The 13,098-nt window shown below is 36.1% G+C and overlaps 2 protein-coding genes across 3 annotated transcripts; one reads left to right on the top strand and one right to left on the bottom strand.

Annotated features, from left to right (window-relative positions):
* Window positions 1–598: 598 nt before the first annotated feature.
* On the bottom strand, window positions 599–3,060 carry LOC121396147 (skin-specific protein 32-like). Of its 2 annotated transcripts, XM_041570716.1 has the most exons (3): window positions 2,776–3,053; window positions 1,333–1,386; window positions 599–703 (listed from the first exon to the last, which is right to left on the bottom strand). In XM_041570716.1, exons 1-3 carry the CDS (start codon window positions 2,978–2,980, stop codon window positions 657–659), a joined length of 306 nt encoding a protein of 101 aa, XP_041426650.1. In that variant the 5' UTR covers window positions 2,981–3,053; the 3' UTR covers window positions 599–656. The 2 variants fall into 2 exon arrangements, with proteins under 2 accessions (XP_041426650.1, XP_041426651.1); XM_041570717.1 differs by lacking the exon at window positions 1,333–1,386 and having other exon boundaries at window positions 2,776–3,060.
* Window positions 3,061–8,334: 5,274 nt separating this feature from the next.
* On the top strand, window positions 8,335–10,433 carry LOC121396146 (small proline-rich protein 2B-like). Its single transcript, XM_041570715.1, has 3 exons — window positions 8,335–8,637; window positions 9,756–9,809; window positions 10,224–10,433. Exons 1-3 carry the CDS (start codon window positions 8,403–8,405, stop codon window positions 10,268–10,270), a joined length of 336 nt encoding a protein of 111 aa, XP_041426649.1. The 5' UTR covers window positions 8,335–8,402; the 3' UTR covers window positions 10,271–10,433.
* Window positions 10,434–13,098: the final 2,665 nt, after the last annotated feature.

Genomic DNA, 13,098 nt, shown 5'->3' with positions numbered 1-13,098 from the left:
ATCCAGAATATGGAAAAGCATCCTAAATTATAGACCCCCTACCTTTATTGAGTTTATGGTATGATGTAATATCATCATTTTTGCTTCTTTAATAATCCTTCTTACAAAATATTCTACACAAAACCAAGTTTCCTAAAATACAATTGCAATGCTCCTGTGGCTGAATGGAAGTAATTCCCATCCACAATATTCCAAAATCTGGTGGCAGGCTATCCAAAAATTTTATAGCAGCAAAGGGAAGAACAACTTCTCATGAATATACTTGGTTTGGGAATGAGATGTTGTTCAGACAGATGCATGTTGTTTTTGTTTTATTCTGTTCTATGACCAGAAGGGGCAGCTTTGCATGTCCTTACAGAGCATACAGTTTAATTGCAGAGCTATGCAGGCATACTTGCTATCTTTTTGGGAGTGTGTCATTGTTCTTATTATGATAAATAACAGGTAGCAATAAAAATAGAAATCCAACTGATCCTAAGTGAAACAATTTAATGTAGTTGTAATATCCACAACAGGACAGATAAATCCAGAATACAAGAAATGTGGTGCTAACAACAGAGCTACGACAGGATAAGCAAACAGTAGAGGCTTTGAAGAAGTGGAGGGGTATGTTGGACTGATGAAATCCTTAGGTCCTGCTTAAAAGGAGGGAATACTTAGTGCTTTCCATAGCATTGGCAAGGATGGCAAGGGTCATAGTGAACTGTTGAAAAAGAAAACATAATTTAGAACACAATACATATCAAATAAATATTTATATATTCTGGAATTTAACTATATATTCTGGAATTCAACTATATCGACTATATAGCTATATAACTTTATTCCGAAACACAAAAATTTTCTTATAGACTGAATATAGATTGGAATGACTAAGGATCATTATTCGTATGAATCTATTTTAGAAACCAATATTTATAATAGAGTCTGGAATACTTCACAAGTGTTCCTTATATAGTGTTAAACAGTATAATGTGTGTATATTATTGTGTTATCATTAAAGGGCAAGTTCACATTTACATTAAACTTTGATATAATGCAGAAACATATAGAGAATATGTTAAGACAAAAGGCAACTGGGCTTTTCTTTGTAAAATTACATTTTGTAAAATAGATTTTCTGTCCTCCTGTTCTCCATTTTTAAATTGAATTACATTGTAATAATATATTTCTGTCTATCTGATTTATTATATTAATATATAATTATATATATATATATGTATATATATATATATATATATATATATATATATATATATATATATATATATATATATATAATACTGTAATTCAATTTAAGAATGGAGATACAGGTATATGGTGAATATTTACCTTTTTGGGTACAATGCACAGTTTGGCAATGGTAATGCTGGGCAGGTTGGCAGGCTGGAAAAAAACATTACAATAAAAAGAGATTCTGCTGAGTTTATAATCCTACCTCAGTTTAATAGCTTAACTGCTATGCTTATAAAAATATAATTACTGTTATTGAAATCCAGAAAATTTGTAATAATGGTTAAATAAATCTTTTAAAATAATATTGGAAAGCAGTTATTAACTTAGTGGAATACTAATATTTACCCCTTCTGTTCTGTTCATAACATTTATTTGCAGGATAGCTACAAGCCCATGAGAAGCACATACACTGGCAGACAAATGGAAAATACTGACATCTTTAATTGCCATTATTTTACCAGATGAGATTGGGACAGTCAATTTTTTTAGGGGTTCGTTTAATTCAAATGTTTGGTACCGTATCCCCATTGTATGCAGGGCATTTGAAAGAGAAGGCCATTCAAAAATCTTGTAGAAGGCCCCAGCACTGCCTTGCCTTGACTTGTTAGGACTTCTGACATTGAATAGTAAAACAAAAATGGCCCAGGGCAAAAGAGTACGGGAATTACATTTGAGGCAGAAATTGAGAGGGAAACAAATACACCATAAAAAATGTTTGAATGAGTCCAGTCTTTATTAATACAATAATCTAAACAATCACAGATTTTAGAGTTGTGGGCATGTCAATTTTTTTGATTCTTTATATTAAATGTTTTAAGGTAATCATATCTTCGCTCATTGGTGCAGGGCAATTATAAGGAGCGACATTCAAGAAATACTTGAAATCGGCCCCAAGCACTGCCTTCGCCTTGAATGTTCGGACTTCTGACATGAATAGTAAACAAAATGGCCAGTGCAAAAGAGTACAGGAATTAAATTTGAGGCAGAAATTGAGAGGGAAATCAAATAGAAACTTCGATAAAAAATGTTTGAAGATGACGTCCAAGCTCTTATTATAATAATCTAAACAATCAGAGGCATTTTTTAAGAAAGTTTTCGCATTACGAATGGTGGATTCGAGTTTTCTGATCTTCTTTCTTCAATTCAAGAATTTAACAATTTCGTTGAAAGACCGAATTTCGATATCGTTTTTCTTGTCTTCAAATTGATCCACTATATATTTCCCAGAAATAGTTAACACATTCGTATCTAAAATATCAATGCAATGTATGTGTTTCTCAGTTTTATTTAGGCCCACATGTTACAAGTTGATTATCACTAGATGCACTAAATAAACCCAATAGGCTGGTTTTGCTTTCAGTAAGGATTAATTATATCTTAGTTTGGATCAAGTACAAGGCACTGTTTTATTATTACAGAGAAAGGGGAAAAGGAAAAAGGAGTCTATGAGAGATGACCATTCTGTAATTCTGAGCTTTCTGGATAAAAGGTTTCTGTATAATGGATCCCATACCTGTACCGCATTTGAATGTTACTTACGATCATGGCATATGGTTAGTTGGCACGGATCTTTGCAGACAACTTGAGGCTGGCATGGATCTTTGTACACAACTTGAGGCTGGCATGGATCTTTGTACACAACTTGAGGCTGGCATGGATCTTTGCAGACAACTTGTAGCTGGCATGGGTCTGGACAGTAAGTCTTCTGCTGGCATTGGCTGCGGCCGCCATTGACTCCAGACATGTTTAGTAGTATTGTCTGATACACTTGGAGACACTTGGATTCCCTGAGATTTGTTTGTTTGATCTGAAGTGACTTCTTTATATATGAACATATACACATTCTTCAGCTGTCTGTAAAATTAATCATTCAATTTATAGCATGATATGTATTTGTTTGTGTAATTGTTTTACAAGAGAAATAAAGACAATAAAGGGGTAGTTATTAAAACAAAATAATGAGTCCGTTCTAAAACTCCAAAGGAAATATTAAAATTCTTGGGTGAAAGATTTGGTTAAAATATTGTGTCTGGCAAATGTGAAGACGAAATGGAAAAACAGCAAAATTAGGTCTCTTATTAAAGCAGCTGTAAGGACAGATGCACTAAAATGGATGCAATTGTTGTATGTATTGACACTATTCATTAAGGGTCATGTATGAATGCAGCCACAGTATGCAAACACAATTCAACATTTAATTCCAGCATAATTGTGGTGTGAAAAATTGCATCCCAGGCATTAAAAAGTGTGGTTGCACATTTTTATGAAATAGACACAATTGCGACCAACATTTACAGAGTGGGGGTTGCATAATTTATGGTGTGCTGCATTTATAGGATGTTTGTGTGTGATTCTTTTAGTGCTGAGCCTATAGATGCACCCTGCTCTGGGAACCCTGGTATCCCACCAGGGTATTGATGCAGTAGAGCAAGTTGCAATAGTAACACTCATTTTACAAAACTTCATCTAATACTTCCTACCAATCCAATAATTGTTTTTATTACTTTATGTGACTTTAACAGCCCATACAAATATATTGGCACATTTCACACAAGAGACATATGGGGGCATTTGCATCTGCAAGTGCAGTGAGCAAAGTGTGCTTTTCCCTGCAGTGGTTTGCACATAAAACCACTTTCATTAAATTGCACTTTGCTCACTGTAATTAAATGCTCCCTATAATGCATGTCAACAAAGATTTAAAAATTAAATTCTGCTGTCTTGAAGAAATACATATGTGCTGTGCCAGGTCATTCAGCATGAAAGCTATGGTTTAGTGATGGGCGAATAAATTTGCCAGGCGGGATATTTGCGAAGAATTTCGCCCATACACTTCAATGTATTTCTTATATTTGACTGCTTTTTTCGAATTTTGTGGGAAATTCGCAGATTTTTCAGCGAAGTGAAATGGGACAAATTCGCCCATCACTACTATAGGTGTTTTAAGAATAATAAAAAAGAATGGCCCCTGCTGTGGTACTAGACATTAATTTAATCCATGGGTTTTCATAAAGTGAATTGAATCCATGGACATTGATGTAAGTCTTTCAGATGGACCCTTTTAATTATTTAGTGTATGTTATAAGTACATCCTATTTCCGTACATCAACAAACATGGTGTGCATCACCTTGCTATATACAGTACTTTTTTATTCTCTGCACAATTTACTGCTGTGGGTCACTGTAATATTTAATGTTGTTGGCAGCGGTGTAAATAGTGTGCTAAAAATCTTCAGAGGGGCACAGCGCATAGATTTCCTACACACCCACTCACTACCCATCCGTCATCCACCCTTTCCCTGTCTCACATCTGCCCACTCTCTGTTCAGTGCCAGAGTCTCCTTCTCCCCCCCCCACAGTTATGAGAGCAGCTGGTGAGGAGGGTATTCTTTTCAGAAAGCAGATACTGCAGTTCATGCCGCCCTGTTCCTGTTGTGTCAATTCCATCCAAGTGAAAAAGTCTGTCATGACTGGTGCAAGGTACCACAATAAATAGAAAAACACAGGTAAAAGAAATAAGTACAACTTCATAAATTGCACATTGCAGTGAGTGATTTAGAAAAACCTCCCTATTCTGACACAGGTAAGAAGTAAGACCCAACCATACACACAATAAATATGTACAGTACATAAAGACAATAATGCAACAGAGTTATGGAGAAATAAATAATTATGGTCCTCTATAATCCTGAAGACCTATGTGAACGAATCAGGGAGCAATCTATGTACTACCACAAAGCTAAAAATCACATGAACAATGAAACCAAAAGAGGGTGGATAACTTACTGAGGATCTTCGTAAAGACCTAAAGGCACTGTTGTACAAGTAATTATATATAAAGAGCAGTCATGTGGCAAATAAGTTTGGACAGCAGCAGTAAAATTCTCTCTACTCGAGGCATTGATCCTACCTGGGAATTTGTTTGAATCAGCTCCTTAGAATTGTGGATTTTTTTCCACTGAAAATTCAAATTTTATAGTAAAAACTCGATTTTTTTGAGTTTTGGGCATTTGGACTTTAATAAATAACCTCCTGAATGTCTAAACAATGTTAAAAGAGGACACAACAACTTAATTTCAGAAAACCTGAAAATGAGCTGGATGTGCAGCAAGAGGGGTAATGAGGGGTGAAAGTTTGTCTCAGCAGGAAAATATTCAATACCGGTATATTTGGTAGATCATGGCGATCTGAGTTTAGGGCATTGAAGCATTTAAGAAGCCAGTCCAGATAGTTATATACTAAGCTGTTTTATTCTGAAGGGGTGATGTCCCGTTTTGAAAATCCTGTTGGCATTGACACGTCTTAAGCTTTCAGGTAGAGTTGGTTGGTCCAGGTTTTCCATTAGGCTGCTATTAGTAGATGTGTGGCTGTAAGAGTGTGGTTGGCCAAGGTTTTCCCACACCTGCATAACTTTGGGAGAGGGTTCCCTAGTAGTAGAGTGGGAGTACAGGAATTTGGCAGGCAGAAATCTGGCTAAGGAAGTCCATCACCCATGTCCACATTTGTTGAATGACAGGGCACTCACAGAAATAGTGCTGGAGACTTCTATGTGCTCCAGCCATAATTTTAGATGCAGTTGACGCTGCATTTGCACAAAAATTGGTATAACTAGGGACAGGCTAAAGTGAGAACTTTTACTAAAATTGTTTGATTATTTTAATTTATAAAGCATGAAAAACAGATTTCCCCTCAAAGTTTAATAAAGCCCAGTTTAATAAATATGCCTCTAAATATGACTCGGGTCTCATTGGCAAATAACTGCCGCAGCTAATGTTTCAGAAAGAAATATAGTTCACCATAACAAAATAGCTTTTTGCCCTATACATTGGGGACACTCTCTCTATACAAGGCTATACAAGGCAGTAAATGTTAAATGTGAACAATCTTTTTTCATTTCCTCATAGTTTGTTTCTGTTTAGAATAGTTACACTAGAATGCCTTTCAACAATAGCAATATTACTGTATACAGAATGGTTTGCGTGCATATTGTGTATTAAAAGTGATGTTAATATTTTCCAATTGTATGAACTTGAGTTAAATGATAGTATTACATTATTGTATTAAAATGTTACTCTTGCTATACTTATTAGATTAGGTCAGTACATACTGTATATTTATTTGTCACCACGCATATAAAAAGATTGACTATGTCCATGGAACATTCACGTAGATTAGTGACATTCCCTACCTATGGTTGATGCTGGCTTTATTGGGCAGAAATCATTTAGGAATGTGAATTGCATATTATCAGGTGATCCCTGCCTGGCAGCACCAACACCTGCCACAAGCAGTTCATGTTTCACTCACGTGGTAACTATTGACTCTAATGTTATGGCAGGGGGTGTACTAGGAAAAATAAGAATATTGGATAATCCTCTGCTTTAAAAAGGCATTTTAATTTGCTTTACAATTATTGGAAAGAACTTCTGCAAGAGCTCAAATCCACACCAGTCATGACTATGTCAGATGGGTCCACAAATTGTTTTGTGCCACTTGTTACAATGGAACTCTAAAATTGCCACTGTATATGGGCAATCTGTTTATTTAATGTGTTTATGTTGTTTGAAAACCACTGACACCTTATTATTACTCTTTATTCTTTACAGCAAAATAATCAAATCTCCAGTGAAAATAAAATAAAAATGTATCTTTTAGGGTCAGGGCACACAGGTAAAATGTGAACCGCCGGTAAGGATGGAACTCGGAGCGGTTAGTTTTCCGAAGTTTCCTCATGAGGCAACTTCGGCGTCTTCGGGAAAATGAATTGTTCGGGCGAATTCGGAAAACAAATTGCTCCGAGTGCCATCCCACCGGTGATTTACATTTTAGCCGGCGGGAAGGCAGGGCAAGCAGTTCGGGAAGATTAGTCGCCCCGAAGAAGAGTAGATTTGCCGCCAGGTGGCTAATCTCCCCAAATCTGCCTGTGTGCCCTGACCCTTATAGATAACAGAGGCTCTATGCCTCCCCTGGTAAATTTCTGCCAGTAGCAATGTTCTCAGCAAGCTTTGTGGCTAAAACCTCCAACATACAGTATACACCTAATGAGTGTAAGTGGGCAGGGATGTAACCCACATTCAGCTGAAAGAGGCAATTTATGAACTAAAATTGCATTACAGTAGTTATTACAGGTACGGGACCAGATTATCCATAATGCTTGGGACCTGGGGTTCTTTGGATAATCATGCAGATCTATTCTATTTTAATTAATTATTTTATTATTTTTTTTAATTTTGATAAATTATATTTTAGTTTGATCACTGTACTGTTTGATTACTACAGAGAAAAATACATTTTTTAAAAATTTGGATAAAATGGAGTCCATGGGAGATGGCCTTTCCATAATTTGTAGCTCTTTGGATAATGGGTTTCTGGTTATTGGATGCCATACCTCTACTTCTATTTGTGGATCTAATTCAGTGTATGTGTATATAGAGTGCATATTGTATAGAATATTAAATCTATAACTTGTAAATAAACAATAAACTTTCAAATATTGCATTGACTTCGATTTAAACCAAACATTTGCTTTTTCTCTCTTTTTGTTTTTTTTTGTTTTTTTTAAATATTTTTAAGGCATGGTCCTCCAAATTATGAAAGAATACTATATTCAGCAAATCTACGCCCCAAAAATTCTAGATAATAGAACCCATACTTAGACATTGTTTATGGGATTATTATTACTACCATTAACATGTATTTTTAAAACTTCTATATATTCCGCATAGCTGTACATCGAATGTGTCTACACTGAACATCTAGATTTACATACAAAAATAAAAATACCCTATACAAGAGGTAAAGACAAGACAAGCTTAAAGCATAATATAATAATTTAGTTTACGCAACGTTAACAGTGTATTGGCACCACACAATATTTCAGCCAAAGCAACTGATATATTTATCAAGAATTCTGGTATGTGTCCTCTGGTTTTTTATGCCAAGTCATTGTTGTGTTTAATAACTACTCCTATATTTATAAAATTTATTTCTCTTGTAAAACAATTACACAAACAAATTTATTTAAAGCTGTAAATGAAATGATTAATTTTACAGACAGCTAAAGAATGTGAATATTTTTATATATAAAAGAAGCTACTTCAGATCAAACAAACATATCTCAGGGAATTCAAGTGTCTCAGAAGATACTACTGAACAAAACACCAGTCATGTCTGGAGTCAAAGGTGGTCGTAGCCAGTGCCAGCAGAAGACTTACTGCCCAGATCCATGCCAGCCACAAATTTTCTGCAAAGATCCATGCCAGAAACAGGTTGTGTGTAAGGATCCATGCCAACCACAAGTTGTCTGTAAAGATCCATGCCAGCCACAAGTTGTCTGCAAAGATCCATGCCAGCCTCAATTTGTCTGTAAAGATCCTTGCCAACTAACCATGTGTCATGACAGTAAGTAACATATATAATACCAATGGGAAGTTCAATTATTAGTTGGGTATAACAATCAACCAAGTAACTTGAGCATTATACTGATTTTCATAATCTTTGTCAGGTTACCACAAGCCCAGAGATGGAGATAGAAATTCAAACCATGCTGTAATGATAACCAGCTTCTAGAAACAAAGAAATGCCACTGTTTGGGCGTTTTATTGTTTTAATCAGGGCTGGGTTTATTATGCTATCTCCTTTCCCTCTTCTGCCCTGTACAATAATTCTTCTGCTATTTTGTATCAAAATAAGTCAGTTTTAGGGCCAGAGTTTTGCCTGCTAGAGTTTTGATTAGCCTTATCTTTCAAATCCATACCTATCCTACCGCTTTTAACTTAACCTCCAAGATGGAGTTTTAAGGCCACAGCTTTATTGATAACATCAATGTAAACAACATGTAACATGTAACACTAACCCCAAGGAGAATGATACTGAGTAAATGGGCCACCGCCATGCCGGCCACCCAAATGTGCTGCACCTGGGTGTGCAAGTAGGAGCAAATGGGCTCACTCAGAACCTTACCTCCCGGGACCCTTACCCAAAGATGCACCACCACAATCTACAAATAGGGGAATATTGCCCCACTCTGACAAGTATTCCCCAGCCCACCTAGTTGCAATGGCAGCATAATTACAAATGACCAAACCATACCACACGGGTGGAAGGGCGGGTTGCTGCTCCCATCACTGATAACAGACTGATGGGATTCCGACTCATGCTGCTTCTCCCTGTTAGGTAAACCCTCCCCTTTTCTCACCTAGCAACCATAACCCTCTACTCCCATTAGCCTTCCTAACCAAGTTAAAGTTCCCCACCCTCCACTATGGTTTTCAAATAAGTCCTATTAGCACATCAACATGTGGGTGGTTTTTTAAGAGTCACTGATGAACACAGTGTTAAACATTTCACATTAAACAAACCCCTAAAACATTGCCTGTGCCAATCTCATCTGGTAAAGTAATAAATAATTATTTCTGGAACATCTTATAAAAGTAATTATGAAGTAGTTTAGCTAATAGACTGAAATACATTTGTAAACCTAATAGAATATCTTTATTGTATTGTCTTTTTTCTTCCAGCCTGTCAACCTGTCCAGCATTACCATTGTAAGACTGTACACTGCCCCCAAAAAGGTAAATATCTTCTATGCATGTATTTTTGGACAACAACAGAACATAAAGAATTATTACAAAAGCCAAAAAAAATGGTGAACAACAAAATGTCTTGGCATCTTTCTCTATCAGTTTCTGCAGCAGGTTAAAGGTTAATGTAAATTAAAACATACCTTTTAATAATACAATAGCATACTTGCTAAAACTGAACAGGAAGTATTTCTTTTATACTAAGTATTTTTTCAGGAATTGAAAAAATAAAAACTATCATGAGTTTGTTTACTCCAATAAAATATCTGACAACCGGCACACAGCGGATTTTTAAAATATTCACTGTTAGTACGGCAATAATTTAGCAGATATAATGACATTCCTGAATGTGTAATCTTTCTGCGCTATGTATTTTATTTTTAATGGTATTTTATTTCTCAACAGTTCACTGTGACCCTTGCCATCCTTGCCAGTGCTATGGAAAGCACTGAGTATTCCCACCTTTTGAGCCAGGCCTGAGATTTTCATCAGTCCACCAAATTCCTTCAAATCTTTCAGTACTCTTTCTTTATCTTGTCATAATGGTGTTAGTACCAAATTGCTTATCTTCTAGATTTATCTGTGGTTACTGTTCCATTAAATTATCTTGGCACATTTTTGTTCGTATTTTTTCATTGAAAAGTGCTATTCAGAGTAATAAGAAAATGGCCATTCTTCTAGGTAATATTAGCCCTATGAGTTACAAGGGAACTGTTGGTACTGTAAACACAAGCAGAGTTGTCATTTCAGCCCACAAAGCCAAATAAAATTTCACTGTGCAAAAGTATAGACGTATTACTTTGGTCAGTGTGAGCATGCAGGTAAAAGGTCCTCTTTTTTAAATTCAAAATGGGCACACAGAGCATATACAAATAAAAAAATCAAATATACAGTATAGTGATATCAAAATTGAATACATATTATTAAAGAGGCTGGGCAAAATATAGGTATATTGCAGTTGTTGGCATTTAGTGCAAATAGAAGTTCAAAAGCAAAAAGCAAATGAAAGGGAAGGCAGTTTTATCTAGTGTATCTAGTTTATACCTATTTGGAATGTCTTGAAAATGCTGCTTAATAAATATAAAAGTCAGTTTATTCCCCTTTAGGGTTTGAAATATGGGCAAGAAAAAAATGTGTGTTTAATGCATTCAGGTTAGCTGGGACATCTGAAACTTATCAGGTTCAAGAAGGCCAAGCAAGTCTGCAAAAACAAAACTTTAGACGCTAAAATAGAGATAGATAGAACATTGTATTGCAGTGAAAAGTAAAACTAATTCCAAATTATTCATTAAATATGTGAACAGGGAAAAAATAAAGCAAGGAGGGGGTGAGACCCTATTTAATAGAGGACGATCATTCGGTTGGTGGGAGACCTGTAGTTATTCATCCCAGGAAACTAAAAGAGCTTAGCTCTGTGATTGCCAGACTTATTTGCTTAATTTTTAAAGATTCTTTCTGGCATGGTGGTGAGAGTTTGACGAATTGCTAATGCAGTGCCACTATTCAAAAGGGCATCCTGTTCTTAGCCTGAAAATGTAGGACTGTTATTCTGACATCAGTGGTAGGAAAGCTTTTGGAAGGGATAATAAGGGGTAAGATAACTTGAATGCATCCAAAATCATAATAGTATGAGTGTTAGAATAGGTATCCCAAACCCAGAACAATCCCCAAGGTCCCAATAGTGGCTTAGTCTTCTGTCTATAACAACCACTTTTTACTTCTGGAGGAGTCCTCCACTACTCGGGTGCTGCCAGGTCTAATCCTGAGAGAATCAGGGAGAGAGTTCTGGGCAGACAATTGAAACACACATAGTACAGGAACGGAGAACAAGAAGCGTGGTCGAGGGACAGGCCGAGTCGATACCAGATGGGAGCAGGCAGTACAGATTCAGGAGTATATAAGTGCAGTCAGGGGTCTCAAGCCAAGTCAAACACACCAATGTCGAAGTACAGAGCAGGATCCAAGATAGAAGTCAAAACAAGGCAGAGGTCGGGGCAGACAGCAATTTGGAGGAAGTCAGTGACAGGCAGGGTGAGCAACAGATCAGAACACACACTAGAAAGCACCCAGGAACTAAGAAATAGATCTTTATGTTGGGCTATGTACAAAAGGTGCCTGCACCTTTAAATATTTGAATTTAGTACCAGCAGTAATGACAGTAATCTACTTAGACTTTGTTAAAGCATTTAATACAGTACCACACAAATGGACAGATTCATTTCAGTGAGAAAAATCTCACGATTATTTCACGGTTCATCACATGAAAACTCATGGACAAGATTCAATTTAAGGAGGAAAAACTTTTCTCGAAATTTGGTTCCAATTTTTTCCTGTAGACTTTTTTTTTCCCATGAAGTTTTTCTGAATTGAATTGCATCTCAAATCCCTTCCATGAGTTTTCACATGATAAACTTTTTCCTCACTGAATTGAATCTGGCCCAGAGGCAATAATTAGAATTTGGTTCTTCCTTTGCACAGCTTTTTCAATCTGTCAGCTTAAAGGAGGAAGCATAGGATATTCAAGTATGTAATGTAACAATGTAATGAATGTAATGCTGTAGACTAAATATTTGGCTTCCACTTATTCAGGGTTCAATGGCAAAAAAAATAAAATCATCATTCCAGCCAAAACTTAGCATTGGCAATGCTAATGTTAGGTTTGCATCTGGGCACCCATCAAAACCATGCATTATCTGTGACAGGCCAACGTAACCTATATTGATGGGTTTCAGGACCAATTGTCCCAGTTGCTTCATAGTCCTCACAACCACATTTAGAACATTCTTATTCAATGTCAATAAGTTGTATCCCATTAGTTCTAAACCCTATTCTGGCCTGTAGATGTGAAGCCATGGCCAGTAAATACTCATAGCAAGGACTGTAGCAAGATTACTAATCAAATTACAGACTAATTTAACCCTTTATATTCTGTAAAACATGGCACTGGGTCACCCATATAAACTCAAGTTATAAATACAACATATATAGAAATCACACACAAGGCCACAAAACTCCCTATGAATTGTGTGTATGCTGATAATGCGTCCAGAGGCAGAAGTGTCTGGATACTGTTAGATAAAAATATGTTCAGATGCTTTTCATTAGTTGTTCAACCACATAAAATGTTGAGATGCAGAACACTGCTGTGCTTCCTTTAAATATGAATAGCAAAAAAAAAACTGATAATTTCCTGCAATTACTTCTGGGGCATGATTTCTGTATATGGACTAAGTCATCAACCCAATACTGTATTTTAAGAAAATTGATTTTGCTCTTTGTA

Source organism: Xenopus laevis, chromosome 7S (assembly GCF_017654675.1).
Source record: "Xenopus laevis strain J_2021 chromosome 7S, Xenopus_laevis_v10.1, whole genome shotgun sequence".
Taxonomy (NCBI): domain Eukaryota; kingdom Metazoa; phylum Chordata; class Amphibia; order Anura; family Pipidae; genus Xenopus; species Xenopus laevis.
Note: the sequence above shows the minus strand (reverse complement) of the source record. Positions and strands in the feature narration are given on the sequence as shown.

Excerpts from the sequence above, each read along its gene's own strand:
- LOC121396146 (XM_041570715.1), top strand. The coding sequence starts at position 8,403 with ATGTCTGGAGTCAAAGGTGGTCGTAGCCAGTGCCAGCAGAAGACTTAC. Across the intron at positions 8,638-9,755 it reads ACTAACCATGTGTCATGACA|CCTGTCAACCTGTCCAGCAT; the intron begins GTAAGTAACATA and ends TTTTTCTTCCAG. Across the intron at positions 9,810-10,223 it reads TGTACACTGCCCCCAAAAAG|TTCACTGTGACCCTTGCCAT; the intron begins GTAAATATCTTC and ends ATTTCTCAACAG.
- LOC121396147 (XM_041570716.1), bottom strand. The coding sequence starts at position 2,980 with ATGTCTGGAGTCAATGGCGGCCGCAGCCAATGCCAGCAGAAGACTTAC. Across the intron at positions 1,387-2,775 it reads ACTAACCATATGCCATGATC|CCTGCCAACCTGCCCAGCAT; the intron begins GTAAGTAACATT and ends GTTTTTTTCCAG. Across the intron at positions 704-1,332 it reads TGTGCATTGTACCCAAAAAG|TTCACTATGACCCTTGCCAT; the intron begins GTAAATATTCAC and ends CTTTTTCAACAG.